This window comes from Asterias rubens, chromosome 17 (genome assembly GCF_902459465.1).
Source record: "Asterias rubens chromosome 17, eAstRub1.3, whole genome shotgun sequence".
NCBI lineage: Eukaryota > Metazoa > Echinodermata > Asteroidea > Forcipulatida > Asteriidae > Asterias > Asterias rubens.
The window spans coordinates 1,803,577-1,825,393 of NC_047078.1; the positions used below are offsets into that span (position 1 = coordinate 1,803,577).

The 21,817-nt window shown below is 39.0% G+C and overlaps 1 protein-coding gene across 1 annotated transcript; it reads right to left on the bottom strand.

Moving 5' to 3' along the window:
* Window positions 1-305: 305 nt before the first annotated feature.
* On the bottom strand, window positions 306-8,853 carry LOC117301413 (paired box protein Pax-6-like). The gene is made up of 7 exons (XM_033785387.1): window positions 8,705-8,853; window positions 5,093-5,254; window positions 4,530-4,685; window positions 3,147-3,413; window positions 2,533-2,792; window positions 1,744-1,839; window positions 306-1,416 (listed from the first exon to the last, which is right to left on the bottom strand). The coding sequence occupies exons 1-7, from the start codon at window positions 8,715-8,717 to the stop codon at window positions 1,153-1,155; spliced, it is 1,218 nt and encodes a 405-aa protein (XP_033641278.1). The 5' UTR covers window positions 8,718-8,853; the 3' UTR covers window positions 306-1,152.
* Between the last annotated feature and the right edge of the window lie 12,964 nt (window positions 8,854-21,817).

Sequence of the window (21,817 nt, forward strand, 5' to 3'; positions counted from 1 at the left end):
TGTTATTCGTTTTGAGGCTGTTTGAATCTTGTTAATTTTAGTTAAGTTGTCATTTTCAAGAGAATCATCATTTTTACTTAGTTTGTTGTGCTTTAGTGCCAGTCAACTGTCACAGATTCTGCACGCTATAATGATCTGACAGGCACACAATTAGGCAGGATTGGATAGTGGAGTATTTTGATTAGGATAGTGGAAGTTACTTGACATGGGGGGGGGGGTGGCTCCGGCTGGCAGTTACGAAATCCACTGTGTGACATTATTATAAGCAGGTTTTTCAACAAACATTTAGACATTTGACACACCAGTTTGAATAGATTGCGTTTTTATTGCACATTAAAGAAAAGAGCTCCCATAGTTACATAATGACTGTTAGCGAGTCTATGCCAGAAGCGATTTTTCCCGTTAAGCAAATAAATAAGTTAAAGGCGAGTAAGCTCCTAAAAAAATCAGCCTTAAAAGAGAAATTTGAATTAATTACATTATTTCTTCATGAAAATTGTAATTTTTAAATGTTTAGGCAATTGTCAAGACAAATTATTAGAAACACAAACTTGGATCAACTTTTATAGGGCAAAAGATCATTAGCCTATTGATGATGCACTTTGATTTCTAAGGCAAGTTGAACAATGTTTTAAACAATCACATACCTTTGGGGGATTGTAGGTGGCAGCAGACTTCAATTGTTTTCTGAAATGCACACATGCTCATAATGAAAATGATCATAGGCCCTTTTCGAAACGACTGGATTGGCTTTGGATTCGGCTCAGCCTAGCTTGGCCCGATGTTGTTTTGACAATATTGCGCGTGCTTTGCAAATACGCGCCCGGGGTTTCAGACACCGTTTAAACACCCCACGTGATGTCCTCTCAACCAATCATGAAATGGAGAAACTGTCTCAGGTATTTATGAATAAGGTGCCATGAATGCTTTTATGTACAAATAATGTTCAATCAATTTTAGAGCGCAAATATTAGATGATTTGCCACAGTTATTTACATTTGATAACACATTAATATAATACATTTTTTTTATTAAGAAATCGCAGGTTTGCAGCCAGAGGACCTCTGTTTTTTTTCTCAAACACAATAATATATACATTGCTTCTTTTACGGAAAATATCGCAAATTCTCACAGGATCTGTGTTTTTTTTCTCTACGGAGAATCACTCGACGTAGCACACGTGGCTTGTGTGTGTGTCAATGTTAGCGGTGTAAAAGCAGACGACATGGAAGGTCTTAGGGTCACTTTCCCGCCCTCCAGCTGCATGGCCTTGTATGCCCGCGGGAGGGCGACTGCAGCAGGCGTCTGGTACATGGCACGATGGGAATGATGGTGGGGCAACAGAGGTCCCGGATGTTGGAGGGTGGCAACTTTCTTGTGGCGGCGCCATTTTGCACGGCGATTGGAAAACCAAACCTGGGGGGGAACATAATAAAAAGAGGTTGTAAATAACAAAGATATTCAACATTCGACCTTTTATGTAACTTGATGTTTTAGACCCAAAGTAGTTATTTTGTCTGCAATAAATATGTTTTTCAATATGGGTTTCTAAAAGTAAGTTTCTTAAGATTGTGTTTCTGAAAATGAGTTTCTGAAAATGAGTTTCTCAAGATGATTTTCTCAAGATGATTTTCTTAAAATTATTTTCTCAAAATGAGTTTCTCAAAATGAGTTTCTCAAGTTGAAGTTCTCAAGGTGAGTTTCTCATTGCGAAGAGTAATGAGTGAGCCTTACGGCTCGTACCTGTACCCGTGCTTCGGACAGCGTCGTCTTGTTGGCGAGGTCTTCTCTCGTCGAGACGCAGGGATAGTGAGATTTCTCAAACTCCTTCTCAAGAATCTGAAAACAGGAGAAAATCATTCCCACAAATTAGACGTTGTTCCTAAATCCACCTTAAATAATTTACCGCACAACTAGCATTATTATATTATAAGTCGTGTCTTGACTGGCATCTACAGCTACGGCTAAGGTTAATGGCTACGGCTAGATTACCGTGCGTCATTGAAGTGAAGTAAGTCGTTAGTAGCCTTAGCTCTTACCGCCAATTCGGATGCAGCCTTATATTGCAACTGTGTGCAATATAAAATAAATAGGATTATACACTGAACAAAATCGGGTCTATGTGTCTTAAGGTCCACATGACTTTTGTAGAGGCAGCTTACAAAGCGCCCTCTATGGCTTGATTGAATGAATGTTTGTAGAATGGGAAAACCGAGTGGATGGCAAGCATACCTTATATTATTGGACTGAATAGAATGGTATTATGTATTTGGTTTGCGGTGTATACATACATAATATTTAATGATATGCTTAAATGAACACCAGCCATGCAAAGTGCCGAAAATCTCGGTGCGGAAGAGTTTGCAAGGAGCCTTAGTGACCGGTAAATTATAGTTGCTTTAGGTATTCATATTGGTAAGTGGCAGTACCATCAATGGTGATGTACAACATGGAGAGATGAAGGTATCCCAATTCGTTTCGGACGAGGACTTAGAATGAGGAGGGGTAATACCGCCCTCTCTTGATGCTCACCTGTATTTGCTCCGAGGTGAATGTCGTTCTGCTCCTGCGCAGTTTCCTCCTCTGCTCTTCTGTGATTGGATCCTTGAAGGGAGAGTCCATCTCTGGAGGATAGTTCATGTTCTCTGAGGAGGAGACGGGTGTGTCTGGTGAGGGGGACCTGGCATGAGAACTGGGTAGGGATGATGCAGTTACCATGGAGACGGGGGCATCATTGTTGTAGTTATCAGGGGCTGGGGGAGGGGATGGTGACTCGGAGGAAGGTGCCAGACCTACAGGAAAAAAGCGGGAACATTAAATGTATATTTAAAAAAAAAAACTTTGTATGAGTAGATATCGCCTGACTAACAACAAGGACAGATGGTCACTTAAAGGTGAGGGTTGCAGTAAACTGACTTGGGTTATCGGCCCAATCAACTGCCACAAGGGACATGTTGCTACCTACTCTTGGGGCGGAAATAGGCTTACCCCCTTCACAATCCGTAAGGGTGTAGGCATGGGTATGATATGAAATAAATATTGTAGTAGAGGAGCAGTCTGGGACCCCCGTTAGTTGTTTATTTATCTGTTGTTTCTTGTATTTGTTTACTTATGTATTTTCTTTCAAATAAGTGCCAAAAACTTACCTGGTGGATATGTTCCAAAAGGTGGCCCACAGAATAGACCTGAACAGCACGCCCTCAATGACTGCCTAGGGTCCAGATGACTGTCCATCCTCAATCCTGGAACAATGCCGTATGGTGGTGCGTAGTGTGCCCATGCGCTGGCGTAGTCGCTCATGTACGCCTGCTCAGTAGCCCTGGCGTACTCTGCGGCTGCGCGCTCCGCAGCGCGATTGCGCAGTATGCGATTGATGGAAGACACACTTGGAACGGTGGAAGTTGTGCAGACGCCTGCAGAAATTGGAAGCAAAAAGAATATTCAAAATATAAATTACCCGTTTATTTAACCATTTTGAGTCAGCAGATATTATGCAACTTTTGTCACTGTTTATCTATGTTTTAGAATATTGTTCTTTAGAACTATGTAACAATAATGTATAATTTTTAAAAATTATTTATGTGTAATATTTTGCAAAGGAAACAACAACACAATGGGAAACTTTGGGACGATAGGGTAGGTGGTAACTGAGAAACCAAACTGTTACCACCTAGCGTACCCAAAAGTCTTATAAAGCAAGATTTTCCATTGCCGCCCATGCACATAATGAACATCATATGAACATAATTTGTTGCACAATAAAAATAAAGAAACGAAGTCTAAAAAGAAGAAACCAAACAAAGCATTTCCGTTGAGGAGATATTCCTCTTAAAGGCAGTGGACACTATTGGTAATTACTCAAAATAATTATTAAACATAAAACCTTACTTTGTGACGAGTAATGGGGAGTGGTTGATAGTATAAAACATTGTGAGAAACGGCTCCCTCTGAAGTGCCATAGTTTTCGAGAAAGAAGTAATTTTCCACAAATTTGATTTCGAGACCTCAGATTTAGAATTTGAGGTCTCGAAATCAACCATCTAAACGCACACAACTACGTGTGACAAGGTTTTTTTCTGTTCATTATTATCTCGCAACTTCGACGACTAATTGAGCTCATGTTTGTTATTTTATGCATATGTTGAGATACACCAAGAGAGAAGACCAGTCTTTGACAATTAAGTAGGATTTGAAACTTTACATGGTGGAAATACGATATAGAAAGGTTTGCGGTAACACCATGTAATGACTATCTATAATGAGTTGGTCTTCTTTCTCCAGAAGACGATCAGAGCATACTGATCGAAACGTCGAGTTAAAACCAAACGGTTCTTTTCACCCCAACTCATTAGAGATAGTCATTACATGGTGTTACCGCAAACCTTTCTATATCTTTGGCAATAACCAATATTGTTCAGTGTCTTTAAGAAGGTTATAAAGAAAAAAAGAAGCACAAATAAAATATTACAAGTAATTCATGTGTTTTTATTTTTAATTGATATAAAGAACTGACGATCATTTTCTCTTACCGTCAGATACAAGCTTATCTCTGATCTCCCAGGCGAATATGGTGGGATTATCTTGTTTATATCTCTCAATCTTCTCCACCACAGTGGGCGTGGCCACTTTGGGTTTACTCCCACCGATGGTACCCGGTCGTACGGAGCCAGTCTCAAGAAACCTACCTAGGAGACAAATAAAATATTACGAACAATGGATCATCAAGACTGAAATGGAGAGTAAAGGCCCAGTCACACAGGCCCCGATAACGAGAACGAAAACGAGAACGATACAAATGCACGCCCTCGATTGGTTGAAATGCTCCACGCAGAATACGCCCACGCTCATTCTACCAATCGAGGGCGTGCATTCGTATCGTTATCGTTTTCGTTCTCGTTATCGGGGCCTGTGTGACCGGGCCTTACGACATTGCCTTTATAAAAAGTTACTTCACAGATTACGTACACCACTGGAAGAGCAATAACGCTCACATGTTTTCATCGAAACAAACAAAAAGGGGATGACTATCTTAACCCCAGCTCTATGAATTTGGGCTCTGTCCGAAAAGTTTCAAAATCCTACTTACACATACCTAAGATCTTATTCACACAGCCGTGGGACACGAGAAGTTGTCTTGAAATGTCACATGGTCTTGCACCACAGTGAGCCATCTCCACGATGCGATGTCTCATTGTCTCCGGTAGAGGGCGCCCGTTAACAAACATACCCCCAAGCTGGTTGAAACCGCCGTCAGCTGGATGGAACGAGTAGAAACAGGAAATCACTATTAAAACTACGATCAACGAAAAATCTGTGGATTATACGATTGGTGATGGCTAAAAAATGTTATAAAATCTTAGGCCTACGAACAAAAAATAACGCTGACTTTGGAGACATATCACTTCGAAATACCACGGTTATGGAAAAATATCACTTTTATCCCCCAAAAAAATTCAATATATTCTTCCAGCATTGGCATATTCACTCAAGATTATAAACGCAAACATCTTTCAAAATGAATTTTTCAGGCGCTAGTTTTATTGGTGTACATTAATACAAAATTAAAACACCACAACGGTTCATAAAAACGAATAGTATAGTTTTCCTTTGAGAGATAAAACTTTCGCCGACATGACTTTTCTCTGAATGACTTTTGACAGAACTGCCGTTTCGAAACGAAAATCACCCCAAAACGTCCGTAGACCACATAAGTTACCATAAATGTAACACGCATTGTTGTACGTGGTCAATGAATGTGATTAACTGTATACAAAAAATTTTGGATGTCACTTGAGATGTTAGTTTTGTTGTTATGAGTTTCTTCACATATTTAGATGAAAAGAAAAGGCCTTTACGATCAGTTTGCAATGGTGAGTTTGTGTGACTCATGATGAGTTTCACACATGAAAACTATATTGATTGATCCATTAATGATGAGTTGTTGTGTCTCACCAATGATGAGTTTTAGTTTTATTTCTTAAGGTGAGTGTCTTTAAATGAGTTTCTCAAAATGAGTTTCTCAAATTGAGTTTCTCAAGGTGAGTTTCTCATTGTGAAGAGCTCGTACCCGTGCTTCGGACAACAATTTTTGCTGTCACTTGCAACTTATGTGGCGCATGCGAAACGTTTTGAATGGTTTTCGTTTTGAAACAGTAATCATCCGTCAAAATTCGTTTAGAGAAAAAAAATAACATTATAAATAAATATGTCAGCGAAAATTGATATCTTCGACCCAGAGTACATGAAAATGTAACGCACAACAAATTTGCTTACGAAAAATAGCGGGAAAAGTCAAACTAATTTAAATAATAAAAAATAAGATGTTAATTTGACAGCGGGTAACTGTTTGTTTTGATAGTTTTTGGAGAAATGTTGTTTTTTTAACTACCTGCAATTTATATTTACCTTAAAAAAAAACCGTGATATTAAAAAAAAAACGGGGAAAAAACCGAAAGATTTTCGTTCAATGTTTCTTAAATATTTTCTTGATGGACAAATTGAGACCGAAATTATCTCAAAAAGGCAAAGTCGTGTGGTCGTTTCAATCCAAATAAATCAATGACAGAGAATTTTCATAAGGTGCAAGCGTTTTTGAGATATTATTACCAGAAAATCTGTTGCGGTAGTGTCCACTGAGGAAAACTTATTCGTATTTGTATTATGTACAAATTCGGAGAACATTTTAGGTAGAAACGTTTCTCAGATTGAATTACTTTTGAATCCATTTATCTTAAAGGCAGTGGACACTATTGGTAATTACTCAAAACAATTATTAGCATAACACCTTACTTGGTAACGAGTATCGGGGAGCTGTTGATAGTATAATACATTGTGAGAAACAGCCCCCCTCTGAAGTAACGTAGTTTCGAGAAATAACTAAATTTCCACGCATTTGATTTCGAGACCTCAGATTTAGAATTCGAGGTTTCGAAATCAAGCATCTGAAAGCACACAACTTCGTGTGACAAGGGTATTTTTCTTTCATTATTATCTCGCAACTTCGACATCCGATTGAGCTCAATTCTTCACAGGTTTGTTATTTTATGCACATGTTGAGATACACCAAGTGAGAAGACTGGTCTTTGACAATTACCAATAGTGTCCAGTGTCTTTAACCCACATTCCTTTTAAGGTATATTCTCAACACGTTCACTATCAACAACTGCAGTACTCTTTAAAGGCAGTGGACACTATTGGTAATTACTCAAAACAATTATTAGCATAACACCTTACTTGGTAACGAGTATCGGGGAGCTGTTGATAGTATAATACATTGTGAGAAACAGCCCCCCTCTGAAGTAACGTAGTTTCGAGAAATAACCAAATTTCCACGAATTTGATTTCGAGACCTCAGATTTAGAATTCGAGGTCTCGAAATCAAGCATCTGAAAGCACACAACTTCGTGTGACAAGGGTATTTTTCTTTCATTATTATCTCGCAACTTCGACATCCGATTGAGCTCAATTCTTCACAGGTTTGTTATTTTATGCACATGTTGAGATACACCAAGTGAGAAGACTGGTCTTTGACAATTACCAATAGTGTCCAGTGTCTTTAACCCACATTCCTTTTAAGGTATATTCTCAACACGTTCACTATCAACAACTGCAGTACTCTTTAAAGGCAGTGGACACTATTGGTAATTACTCAAAACAATTATTAGCATAACACCTTACTTGGTAACGAGTATCGGGGAGCTGTTGATAGTATAATACATTGTGAGAAACAGCCCCCCTCTGAAGTAACGTAGTTTCGAGAAATAACCAAATTTCCACGAATTTGATTTCGAGACCTCAGATTTAGAATTCGAGGTCTCGAAATCAAGCATCTGAAAGCACACAACTTCGTGTGACAAGGGTATTTTTCTTTCATTATTATCTCGCAACTTCGACATCCGATTGAGCTCAATTCTTCACAGGTTTGTTATTTTATGCACATGTTGAGATACACCAAGTGAGAAGACTGGTCTTTGACAATTACTAATAGTGTCCAGTGTCTTTAACCCACATTCCTTTTAAGGTATATTCTCAACACGTTCACTATCAACAACTGCAGTACTCTTTAAAGGCAGTGTATGGACACTATTGGTAATTACTCAAAATAATTATTAGCATAAAACCTTTCTTATTATCGAGTAATGGGGAGAGGTTGATGGTCTAAAACATTGTGAGAAACGGCTCTCTCTGATGTGCCATAGTTTTCGAGAAAGAAGTAATTTTCCACGAATTTGATTTCGAGACCTCAAGTTTAGAACTTGAGGTCTCGAAATCAACCATCTAAACGCACACAACTTCGTGTGACAAGGGTGTTTTTTTCTCTGATTATTATCTCGCAACTTCGATGACCGATTGAGCTCAAATTTTCACAGGTTAGTTATTTTATGCATATATTGAGATACACCAACTGTGAAGGCTAGTCTTTGACAGTTACCAATAGTGTCCACTGCCTTTAACAAGTAGGATCATAAATTTTTGGAGTAAACAATCCCTTTAAACCATCCCTTTCAGTGTTGGAATGATAGGTATAGTCTACATTAACTCGACCAATGTCGAACATTTTTTATATCAGAAACATAATGAATGATACTGTTAACTTGCCCAATTAATTTCAAGAACTTTCGACACGTGGTTTACCCAACCATCGATAAACTAAAGACCTATAACAAAAAACCTCTTAAAAATTCACTAATTCGTTTGAACTCACCGCTAAAATGCATGCCAGTCCTCAGCGACCAAATTCAACAACTCCTGCCGTCCAAACGGTCGTCGTAGCCCGGAGCGATTTCCAACACCGTAAGTAAGCCTCTAACCACGGTATGCCCTGGAGCGATTTAGCCTAGATTCAGACCCGTCTTATCCGATCACTGGAGTTATATCTGCCGCTCCCTCGTGCTTCACTCGCCAATTTAAACCTTATTAGGTGTTGCTAATTACAATCGTAAGGGCGCTGGTAAACAATGGTCAACAATAGAGCGCGTGTTTGGTTACAGAGTGGTCCCCACACACGCAACAGGCTGATTGAATCGACGTACGCCTGCGCAAGTATACACCAAGGAGGCGAAGCCTCACAGTCTACCAAATTCATGAGGCAATATTGGAAACAAAAAACACGCTGAATCTGATACTCTTTTGTAATTATTTTCAGAGACAAGGGTTGCGAGTTGGTGACCAGTCACTTCGGGTTTAGTTAAGTGTTTATGTTAAGTGGGCGTGGTTAAGTATTAATGATGGAATGTTTGCTGTGTTGTAATTGGTCACCTGAGCAAGTGACGTAAGAGTTTGAAGCACGTAGCTTCACTTTTCAAGACGAAACTGAAGTAAGCCACACTAAACAAGATACATGAGCAACAAATACTTTTAACCAACAATGATGACATTCAATATTGCACCAAAAAGGGGGGGGGATTAACAGAAGTATTCCCTATAGAAAGCATTGGACATTTTTTAGTTCCATTAGACGAACAGAAAAAGTTTATTTGAAAGCTTAGAGATACCATTGATGATTCTCAACCAGCGATTGGTACGATTAGAATGCTTACACCATTAACCGCGCAGCGATCTGATTGGTCAGTCAATCACAGTCGCAGTCTAACTTATTAAAGCTCTCTGATTGGTCCATCAAATCAGTTCTCGCTGTTCTCCCTTCCTTTGATAAATTTGAACTTGGATGCAATTAGAATACCAACCGTGGTGTAATTTACAGACAGAAAACAAACAAGAGATACGTGTTCATTTCCTTTTTTTTTTTTTTTTTATTTTTTTTTTTACCTCCAAACCAAACACGTAACCCTTTTTTAATGACATAATAAAATCCGGCGCGAGTGTCTGTTGCTATTCTGTTCCTTTGTTCTATTTAAACAATTAGCCAATTGATTTATGTATTAAAGAATAACAAAATCCAATCTTATAACTAATTAGCTTCGGCACTACAAACAAGCAACAGAGCTATCGCTTTACTCAGACAAACATGTTTTTCAATTGAAATCAATCTGTGTCTGTTTTTTAATTAAGTGTAATGTTTTATTGTATTTTTACCGCCTTTGTTTGTCGGTTTAATGATTTAAAGACAATCCAATTTTAGATTAATAATAATTATCGAGGATTACAGCTAAATGAATGGGAAAGAACGTGATTGAAAGTTCCCATGCTGTATTTGTCAATTATAAGACCTTTTTAAAACAAAACGTTGTATTTATAGTACTATCGGATTTGTAAAGATCAAGTTTTAATGACAGTGGACACTGTTGGTAATTACTCAAAATAATTATTATCATAAAACCTTACTTGGTAACAAGTAATGGGGAGAGGTTGATAGAATTTTTCGAGAATTTTTTCACGAATTTGATTTCGAGACCTCAAGTTTAGAATTTGAGGTCTCGAAATCAAGCTTCTGAAAGCACAACACTTCGTGTGACAAGGGTGTTTTTTCTTTAATTATTATCTCGCAACTTTGACGACCAATTGAGCTCTAATTTTCACAGGTTTGTTATTTTATGCATATGTTGAGATACACCAAATGAGAAGTACCAATAGTGTCCACTGTCTTTAAGGCAGTGGACACTATTGGTAATTACTCAAAATAATTATTATCATAAAACCTTTTTTGTAATGGGGAGAGGTTGATATAAAACATTGTGAGAAACGACTCCCTCTGAAGTAACGTAGTTTTTGAGAAAGAGGTAATTTATCACTAAAATCTTAAGAGACTTCTGGCCAGACATCTTTTATTCCTATCTGAAAGCACACTATTTCATACATTGGGATACACCAAGTGAGAACACTGGTCTTTGACAATCACCAAACGTGTTCAGCCGTCGATTTCACCAAACTCTTCCTAACTTAGGATTAATCTTAGGACTTGGGACGGGTTCAGTTCCGAATTCAAATACGTAGGACGCATTGAACTCATCCTAAGTTAGGACGGGTTACTCGTCCTAACTCGAGTCAGGATTAATCCTAGCGTTTCGTGAAACTGGCTGAAGTATCTTTAAACTTAAGCTTTGCACAGTAGACGAAGTATAGAACAAAATATAAAGTTGACGCTACAAACTCGGCTCGAGGCGTTGTGACCATCGGTTTTTTCTATGATAGAAATTCGTCTGTGCCAAAACAAAAATGGGCAGTACATTTATCGTTAAATCTATTTTGGCAGAGGTTTTTGTCCTGGGATAAACAGGGTCTAAGATGTAAATAGAGTATCGACGTTTCTAACAATGTACTTCTGATGTCTTTATCGGGAGAATGACCTTTTTCACAAGGTTGTTTAATACCAGCAAATTTAATCAGTTCTTAATATCCTTCTTAATTTTGTTTCCTTTATGTCAATTTTCCAATTTACAGTCATACAAAAAGCAATTGTGTCCTTCGAATTTTCACCATTCAGTAAAAAATGGTGTCCCACACACACCCTCGGTTTGGGTTGCAATAATTTAAGAAAGAGAAAATAAACTCACACAAAGCGATAATCTGCAACTAAATACTGCACAATATTTGGAAGGGGAAAAAGCTCTTAGAGGTAAATTCGTTTAATTTGGGGTCTGTTACCACCGTTAAATTCACTTCCTGCCCCAAGGAGAAGAAAACAGAAATTTGGGGGAAAAGCTTAAGGGATTTAATTGGCAAACGCCTGCATAACCATAGGCTTATTGTAATGTTAAAGCCCCAGGGAAACCATGCCCGCACGTCATGCACTTTTAAGAACCCAAAACCCCCTTTTTCTTTGAATCACTGCCGTGGTGAACTTCACACTTTGCCCACCCAACACCGGTGGTGTTCAAGAGTTCAGAGAGATTCATTTTTTTAATAAATTGCCAGCGGAACCCATCCCTTAAAAAGAGACGAAGAACAGGAAGCGCCTGGCGTGAGAACGTTAAACAATCTTTCAGTTAAAAGGCGGTGTGTTTCAAAATGTTATGTGGCACAAGGGAGGAGGCGGGGGGACGAGTGCGTCCGGGCAAACCTCGTCCGCACGGACGGCGTACGTCAAGTTAGCTGTGCAAACACTGCGCATGCGTTCATGGTTTCCTGCCAGGCGACCGGTGAAAACTAATATTGCGTTGCGCATATTAGTTACGATTTGTGTATAAAGGAGGATTTTGGGTGTGGAATTGGTTAATCTTGGTGTAGTTAACGTGACCCATGTGTGAACAGAATCTTTTTAAACTCTTTTTTTTCAACAGCTTTTGTTGAAGCAACAATAAACTATTGTATGGTCTTTCTTTTGAACTTGGAGTGTGGAAGGTTATTTTGGCGCATGTATCAAATTCTGTTAACTTCCCTAACAACTTTATGCTGATTTTTAGGCCTATATAGGTAAACAAATTGTAACGCCAGAGTCAAATATCTTCTATTTCCTTAATCACTGTAATTGCCTTAAGAACCCAAGGAAAGAAGACACAGAAGGAAGTTTTAGTTTTAGATGTGGGAGGAAAACCCCAGAGAATTATTCCAGGAAAATCCCAAGCAGTCAGGTAGGGACTGAAAACCTAATCTACATAGTGCCGAGGCGAGATTCGAACCGGGGTCCTACAGGTGGAAGGTGAGGAAAGATACCAAAAGTTGACATCGGTTTCATTGACTTAAGTCGATTTGGTGAGAAGAACTTGCTCGTTATCTGGAAGAAGCGGTGGTACTCTTTACATGTATATGTTTCCCTTTCAAACGCAGATTGAAATTATGTATAGGATAATGCCAGAGGTACGCGCCATTCGTACACCCACGAATGACGCGTTCACCGAGGGCGTTATGCGACTTAACCCATACCTGTGACGTCATGCTCGTTCCTTCGATAGTGGCATCATAGATCGGGAGCGAAAGTGGCAGCAGATAAGTGATTTTGTTACTTGACTTTAAGTAAATTTAGACAAGTTAGTGATAGAAAGTGACTATCAGATGATGTTGTAGCCGACTTTCTCGGTCTACAAAAACACAAAAGGTGGAGATAAAAGAAGTGACCTACCCGCGTACAAGCCTGTAGTTTCAGATATTTCTGACATTTGTTTTTAATAAACAAATTTAAGCTTAAACTTTATGATTAACAATTTCAGTTGAATTCCTGTTATTTTATAATGATATTGAAAGAAGTATCTTTGCAATCTTAAATTTAGGGCCTTTACTCACTAACCATGTTTGCGTATGATAAATTAAGCATTTTTAATTAATAAAAACAAAAACAAAAATACTGGTTAAAATCAATTGATTTATCTGACTTTAAGACCTGCTTAAATTACTGTTGTAGTTCTACAATTATTTTCAACATCTCAGCTAAATAATAATTTAATAATGTAGCTGTTCACTTGTGGAAAGTCTTAACGATCATTTTGCAATATATGTGTAGCTCTATTAACCTGTGTTAAAAACCATTTACTTTATTCCCTAACTCTTGTATGCACAATTGGTGAATAGATGTACCCATCGCGCCATTCGTGCAAAATAATGGAGCGATTTAACAATAGCAATACGTCACATGTGTGGGTTAAAATTTGAAAATCAACATTTGATTTACTAAAGATACCATGACCAAACTGTTCTACGTGTTTGAATCGCCATTCTCGGCTAGCAGTGCATTGTTTATTATCATTAAACTTGCGTGCTATTCAGGACCACAGAGTGTAGATAACCAAACGTGAATGACAAGTCGGTACCTAACGATAACAGTATTACTAATAATAATAACACAGAAATAATGATTGTAAAACTACAAAAAAAATATTTTTTTTACGGTCGTGGCTGAAAACAAACACCATTATTTATAAAGAATCTCAGCATCGCATCCTCGAGATAATATAAAGGTTTTTTTTAGGGGCAAGTTTTAATTAGTATTTGTCGAGGCGTGAGTGAGGTGGGGTTGGGATGGCGGTGAGGTAATTTACCCGTGTAATGACTTTATTACGAGGGATTGTTTGTCGAAGCGTTTAATTAAAGTTGATAAACGTGTCTTTGGTTTTGCGGCTTGTGATGCTTGTAATATATAATATCAAATCCAATTATTTTGTAAGTGGAGTGCCTGAGCAGTTTCAGGACTTAACCAAACCCAGCGATTGGTGGCGGTTTAAAAAAATAAAATAAAAAATTGTCCAAGCCGTAAACATTCACTTCGGTTTTGCTGCAGGTGTGAAAATGCTACCTGTTGCAAAATAGTGACTGTGTTTCGAATGCTGAAAACAAACACAGATTGAAATGTGCACGTCTGAATGCAAGTAGAGGACAGTTTTTGGGGCAGAACTGAAGATTGTTATGGTATAGTCCTACATGATATCAATGGACATAGTCTTCAAAATATCACAATTATCTTGTACACCTGCAAAAATAAGACATCTGAGAACATAGAACCTACAAAATAACAATCCAAAGGTCCAAAGAGAACTTTCCACAAAGACGAGATGGGCATTAGCCTTTTTGAGGTATGGTGGCCCTGGGTTTGAGTGTATACAGACAGAATCCCCCCTAACCTTACAGTGGTATTTATAGTAAATGTTTCCACCATATCTCAACATGGCTTATGGGGGACGGTGAGTCTCGGACACAATTTCACACAGTTCGGAATAGTGTTACATTAATTTGGCCATCCCGATCAGCTAGTGTTGCATTTTTGCGTGCCATACACAATGCACCAAGTTGATTAATGCAACCCAAACTACAGGAACATAACACACAATACAAAATGTATCTCTCTTTTATAGGAAAATAACAACCAAGGCTGTACAGGTTTTGTAAAGGAGGGCTTTATGTGTAAACCTTTAGTTATTTCCATTGAGTTTTCTAAAGGTCCCACATGTCTCTGAGATACACACAGTGTTTACTTTTTTACAAAGAGGAAATCGTGCTCCAAGGAAATGGTGGAAACATTTTAATTTTTTTTTTTTCGGAAATCGGCGGGAAAATAAGACGCACATAAATACTGAAGATTTTGTTCTTTGGAAGAAAATCTTCCTTTTAGGCAACAGTTGACTCTTCTCTTATTTCAAAGTTTAGGGTAAGACGGTTTAGGTTGTGGGTTAGGATTGTATTGGGGTAGGTTAGGGTGTCGTGTTAGGTTAGGGTTAGGGTTATATTGTTTTGGGGAACAGTAGTAATGTTGATGTCTAGTTTTCAACAAAAATACCATGCAACCATTTAATAAAAAAGTAGTTTTTGTTTCATTAGTACAGTTTCCAGACGTAGAACGGTTCAGTACAGATACAGTTTACACCAGAGTTTAGACTATCAGATTTGTCTGAGATAAAATGACGAACGCCCGTCAATGTTTGGGCCAAGCAACCTAGGCCAATTATTGTATTAGATTTTATTTCAAGCAAAACTGTTCAGTCTCTTGACTTTCAAAGTGGTATATGGGTGTGGGGAGAAAGACTACAGCTGGCCCTAACTTTGACCCTTACCCTTACCCTTCTAACCCAAACCCTTACCCTAACCCTAACCCTAACCCTAACCCGCATCGAAGAACTTTACCACACAGCTCAGTTCTTCTGCAACTCGTCCCATACGACTATCCTCAAGACAAAGTTAAACAATGGTATAGACCTAAACACGGCTTACAAACATGCCATTAATTAACCTTTTTCAAGCCAGTAGAAGGTGTGTACTTAAACACACACTGCCACGTCGCCACGTTGTCCGAACACGTTCTTAAGTGAATCTTTTAACAGTTTATCCACGTGCGTCTATAACGGTCATGACGTCACATGTACCGAGCAAATTCAAACCCACTCGCGGGCACGCGGCTGCGATCGCCCCGTCGCGTGGCTTGGGTCCAGAGTGGTCCTAACACAAACTACCGTAATCTGTCTTTATAAAGAAATTAAATTATTATAAAATAGAAGACGAAGAAAAAGACGGAAACTGAAATACCCTAGACAAGAACTTGGATCAATTTTTGTCTGAGATAAAATGACGAACGTTGGTCAATGTTTTTTTTTAATCAAACACGCGTTGCTTTTAAGAAAAGACACTTGTTGAACTTGTGCTTTTCCGCATGATTTAAATGCAATCGGATAAATATTAATTAGAAACTTTTTCTAAGGAGAGGATGTGGGGGGGGGGGTATTTGAACAAGACATTGACTTGGTGGATGAGTTAAAAATGTATTAAACAATAATTAACGGACGTGATGGTTGAAGGAAATTGTAGAAAGACCAACACAAATCAGACACTGCTTTATCTAGCTGCATAGGCCATACGTTTATACACTGCAAAACATTCGGTGTTTAAACTGAAGGCACTGGACACTAATGGTAATTACTCATAATTCATAAATACCTCAGACAGTATCGCTCATCCTATTGGTGGAGAGCGCGTCACGTGGGGGTGTTTAAACCTTTGATAATGACCAGTGTTTATAACCGGTTGTGAGCGGATACTCCGCGCTAGTCTTGGTGCAAGACGTTTCTTGTTACGGGCGATGTGGGTGCTGTCGGTGAGTTGGCCGTTCTGTGTGTGAAAGGAAAACAAGAACGTGTTGAACCAAGACTATAAGGGTCGTTGCCGTGTGATAAAAGCCCTCGCCTTCGGCTCGGGCCTTTATCACACGGCAAGACCCTGCCGGTTCTAAACGGCCGTGAAAGAACGAGTTGCTACCCTTTTATTCCCTTATTAATTGTTGGCATAAAACTTACTTGGTAACACGCAATGTAGAGCTGTTGATAGTATAATACATTTTGAGAAATGACTTTCTCTGAAGTATTAACGTAGTTTTCAAGAAAGAAGTAATTTTCCACGAATTTGATTTCAAGATCTCAGAATTAGATTTTAAGGTCCCGAAATCAAGCTTCTGAAAGCACACATCTTCGTTTGACAATGGTGTTTTTTGTTGCATTATTATCACGAAACTTCGACGACCAATTGAGTTCAAATTTCCCCAGGTTTGTTATTTTGTGCATATGTTGAGTTACACCAAGTTAGAAGACTTGAGTAATTACCAATGTCTAGTGCCTTCAGTCCAATCATAACAAGTTGTCATAATTTCACTCGCAACAACATCCTATCTCCCTCAAAACATTACGCAGAAACCTCGTTTGACACAAAAGCCATTGCTCCGCTCCATAGGCATAACAATGGGGGAAATTAATAACGCATTGATAATGACATTACAATAAGGGACTAGGGCATTACATTTCCGCCGACAGCGCGGTCTTTGTTACGGGGTACGCAAGCTTGTCATTCGCCGTGCGTTTGAGACAGTGTGTGACAAAATTGGAGTAGACTTACATTTCGTGAACCCAATTTAGTCCAAACGGGCCAGCAGGAAATAATATTGCTATAACAAGAAATCTGCTTGGACCATGCAGTCCTGTAAAAGCAATATTCTTAAAAAAAATATGTAGCTCTCATAAAGCGCTTCAGCCGAAAGGCGTTCCGAAACTTACTAGATTTGATGAGCTGACGACCTCCGGACTAATAATGTATACACAGCCGCCCTAAAGGCCTACCAACTGAGCTATTTCTAAAATAAAAAAGGAGAACAAATTAAAATCATAGAGACCGAGTTAAAATAACACGAGTTAATAATTTCTGCCAGCATTGTTGCATCGGTCTGAAATGGTGTTAATATTGTGATTCTTTATGAGGATCTATTAAACTGTCATTTAAAGGAACTTTGGTTTTGCAGTGACGGTTTATAATAACCGTGAGGTATGTTGCGTCTGAGACGAACCGGTGGTGTAACGTCTCGACGTTTCGACCAGCGTACTCTTCTGCGTCTTCATTTATTTCTCTTTCGAGAATACCTAGAGCATCTCGACATTACCAACCCACTTTTTAGAACATCAAAACTTATTGGTATTTGTTAAAGTTTTAAGTAAGCTACCATTATACAAAAATACAACTTTCAAATAATAAAAAACATGCCTCAGATTATTTTTATTAGCTGTTAAGTTGTTTATTTTGTCAACTTTGCCTTTACAATAAAAGCTGTTTTAATAATAATACTTGATAGCTGTGTATAAATCTCATCCAGCCACTAATTTTGTCGCATTAATTCGCTTGGTCGGCCTTTGGTAATACGGGTCGTGCGACGCGCAACGCCCGTGCACCCGACTGGCTGCAAACACCCTATTCTCGTACAACGTAAACGCCAGAAATGCCGGCACCAACTTGCAGACGAACCCGAACTAGCTTTGAGAAAAAATGGTGGCAAGATTGGGCGATTGGTTTACGCATGTTAGGGTTTGCCTGGTTGAGAAGTCTCGCCTGTCTGCCCGGTGAAAGCCATTTGTTTTTAAATGGACGTACACAGTCATGCATGTGGTGTTTGGGAGATGGAGGTTGCCCATAGGAATCAGGTGTTTTATTACAATCATGAAAACCGCATAGGCCCTACCAAAATTTGTGTCAAAAAACTAAAAACCGTTATAAAAAGACCATAAAATCCGCGAAAGAGGAGGAAAGAGTTTCTTTGAGGCAAACTATGCCTTAGGTTTTGGGAAACGTTCGAAATCATTTATAAGTGTAGTTGTATAAAACTAACCTGTGAACAATTCATTTAAAAAGGTTGCGTTTCGGGGATATCACAACAAAATAATAATCCCCACATGAATAATAATCTCTATAACACTACACAGTCTGAGACACGTTATCGCAATTACGCTTCCTATACTAAAATTTAGTGGCATATTATACACATAATGAATGTTTATGAGTGCAATGGTGCGAATATGTTCATGAGTTGAAAGATGGAATGTTCTATTTAACGAGGCGGAGCCGAGTTGAATGGAACATTCCAGCTTTCAACGAATGAACATTATTCGCACCATTGCACGAATGAAAAACATTCATTATTTGTTTTATATAACATCCAAGTAGAAATTTGTCATTTTGATTGAAAGAAACAACTTTCAAAACAAACAATATCAACTGTAGAAGCCGAATGCTAGTAATTTTACTATGCCTTCTTGCAGTAACACCTGCTGCGTTACCAAAGACACGCGCACGCAGTGATGTTTTTACTCAGCTTTTTCGTTCCATCCGAAAAGTACCATTGCACGCTGGCAGCGTGCCAGCGTGCAATGGTACTTTTCGGATGGAACGAAAAAGCACGGCGAGTGACTCAGCGTGCAATGGTACTTTTATTTGCTATCACGTGACGGACAATCCTCCAATCAAATGGCAAGGATCTGCTTGGGTGTTATATATAAACTGATATCTTTTTACATAGGCCTATCATTAACAACATTTTAATGTACTACTTTGAAGTGAAAAGTATCTCAAAATGATTTATTTTGTCAAACGCTGCTGTAGGCTTTTACCCCAAAGTTGTTAAAGTGCCATTTATTTTAAGAATGATTACCAAACGTATACCTTTCTTTGTGCCCAATATGTGTGAATATATAGTTCTCACATTAATATGCACTGTCATTCTTTTTATTGGTCGAGTCTTGGTCCTGTTCACATCGAGACAATTGAAGTGCTCATTCTCATTGGACACAAGGCGACCAGACTATTATTTTTCTCCGAGCTTCGGTTTGATTGCATTACTTTGTATTAAAAACAAGATGGAACTTAACTTTCAATTAAATGTGATTGACAAAAAAACAATGATCACAGTTCAAGATCGGACATCGTTTCAGAATAAAATACTTCTTGCAAGTCAAAATTGAAATTGATAATTTGCTGAGAATGATTTCACTTAATTATAGTTTATCCCCACCTTTGCGGGATGGAAATACCTTTTGTAATTAGTGTACGCACGAACTGAATTAATGCATAGGCACTTGAGATGTGTGTCGAGAGCGATACACACTCGTGCAGCGTTATGCGGATGGTATAAAGTGCCTCATGCAAAACGTACTTTTGCGCGGGAAATTTTCCCGCCACGATACAATAAGGAATCGTCTGTCAGTCAAGTGGCGGTCACACGACAAACCGCAGGCGTTTCCACCCTACGCAATCGCATGGTGCACAGTGGGAGAAACAACCTGGCTTTTGTGTGCGTGTCCTTATTCATAAGTCTGCTTCGATCGTCCGCGCGCGCGCCCTTCCTTCCCATTCTCCCGCGCGAATTGTTGCTGGGCTAGAAACATGTGACCACACGTGGCCCCGCACAATGGACAAGGAGACAATATGATGGGCTGTGCATGATGGCACATAATGAAAACACGCATACTGAAGAGCGTTTTTGTCTTATTAATAATATAACAAGGAACTGTCTCTCTAGATTGGTTCTCACACGGACTTATGGCCCGGGCACATTAGGGGCTCCCCATCTCACTCCGCATAGCCAAACCTATATTAATATTACTCATTGATTTTCACCGTGGTGCCGGGCTGTATCTCATGGGAGCTTCTCGACTCCTGGACCCCATCATGGATACCCGTGAGAACTCGGTAGAAATCGATGAAACATGGAGGCCAGATAGAATGTGAAATGGGGGGTGGGGTCGCCAGGGAAGGTTAGGGGGATTTTGTGAATCAGGCCCATTGATAAAGTACTTCTGGAAAATGTATACACTCAAACAGTTTCTAACGTTTAGCCTTTGTCTTGCAAGTTGCTCTATCTCTCTCAGCGAGTTACCTCTGATTCTGCAAGTTTGACCCAAATTCGGGTGATTTTACCCTCATCGGCCCATCATTAGAGAACACTGACCCTGAAATGGGTCTAGCCCCCCCCCCCCCTTGGGAACAGGACCCGGGTCATTAAATGCTGACCCGGATTTTTTTCCAAGATAGTATCGCTAATCTAAGTGAGAAATGGCCCGGCAGTAGCTAGCCCTATGTAATGAGAGGTTTGTGTAATTAAGACAAGAAACGAATACTCCAGGGTCACTTCAACCATCGAGAGGTTGCGTCAAAGTGAAGGGAGGGGGAGGGGGTCGGTCCTCCCTCTTGAGGAAAACGCATAAACGGTGTGGACATTAAGACTGAGTCATGAATACGTCGTGAGTCCTATAGTTTCAAAATTGCGCAATTCAACAATGCCATAAAACACCAATGTAAACTGGGTGCCGGGCGCAATCAGCAGCAAAAATATACCAACATATATATACCCTTCTCTTATCGCTAGGGCCAAATAATGTCCTAGGTTGTTTTACTTGCATTTACACAACACACGGGACCCAGACGGGACCGACGGCTTTACGACACACCCGAATGACAAAGCAACATTTATGTTAGTGACATAAATAGCGCGCAAGATCCGTTACGTAAAGCATATAACTAAAGACCTAGCCCTGGCGGCCTTACACTTTCGTATTATACTACAGTATCAATGTTACGAGTCCTAAAAGACCCTGTATTTTGAGTTGAGTACACCAATATTCATTCAAGAGGTTACGTCACGAAAAGTTGGTCTGGTTACCCGACCCGTTTTCTCGTCGCGCTTGAAAACTTGTTTCTGTCACTGAATCTTTCGTTAAAGGAACATTACATAATTGGTTTTTGCTAATAAAACAGTTGCTGGCAGTGTCACCACTTTATGTAATCCACCATATACCTAAACCGACAAACCTGTAGAAGTTTGAGATCGATCGGCCATCTGGGTCACGAGAGAATAGTGAACAACGAGAGAATAGTGATTACAACTTTTGCATTACATCGATGCCAAAATAAACATGAATAAAACGCTGAGCGATAAACTCCAAACACGAAGTTAGATTATTTATATCTCATCAAATATGACATTTCAGACATAAATATTTCAAGGGATGTTTTCAACTATCATTATCATTAGTGCGTGTAAGTGTTATGTAAATCTGTGATTTTCACGATTTTTGTTTCTTACCAATTCTGTAACTTCCTTTAAGTGTCGCAGAAACCTGCCATACGCTTCACATGAAGAGAATTACTGAAGATAGGAAATGAACAACGCAAGTCTAAAAACAAAATAATA

Excerpts from the sequence above, each read along its gene's own strand:
- LOC117301413 (XM_033785387.1), bottom strand. Across the intron at positions 2,793-3,146 it reads TTTTGGAACATATCCACCAG|GTCTGGCACCTTCCTCCGAG; the intron begins GTAAGTTTTTGG and ends TTTTTCCTGTAG. Across the intron at positions 1,840-2,532 it reads TCACCTCGGAGCAAATACAG|ATTCTTGAGAAGGAGTTTGA; the intron begins GTGAGCATCAAG and ends TCCTGTTTTCAG.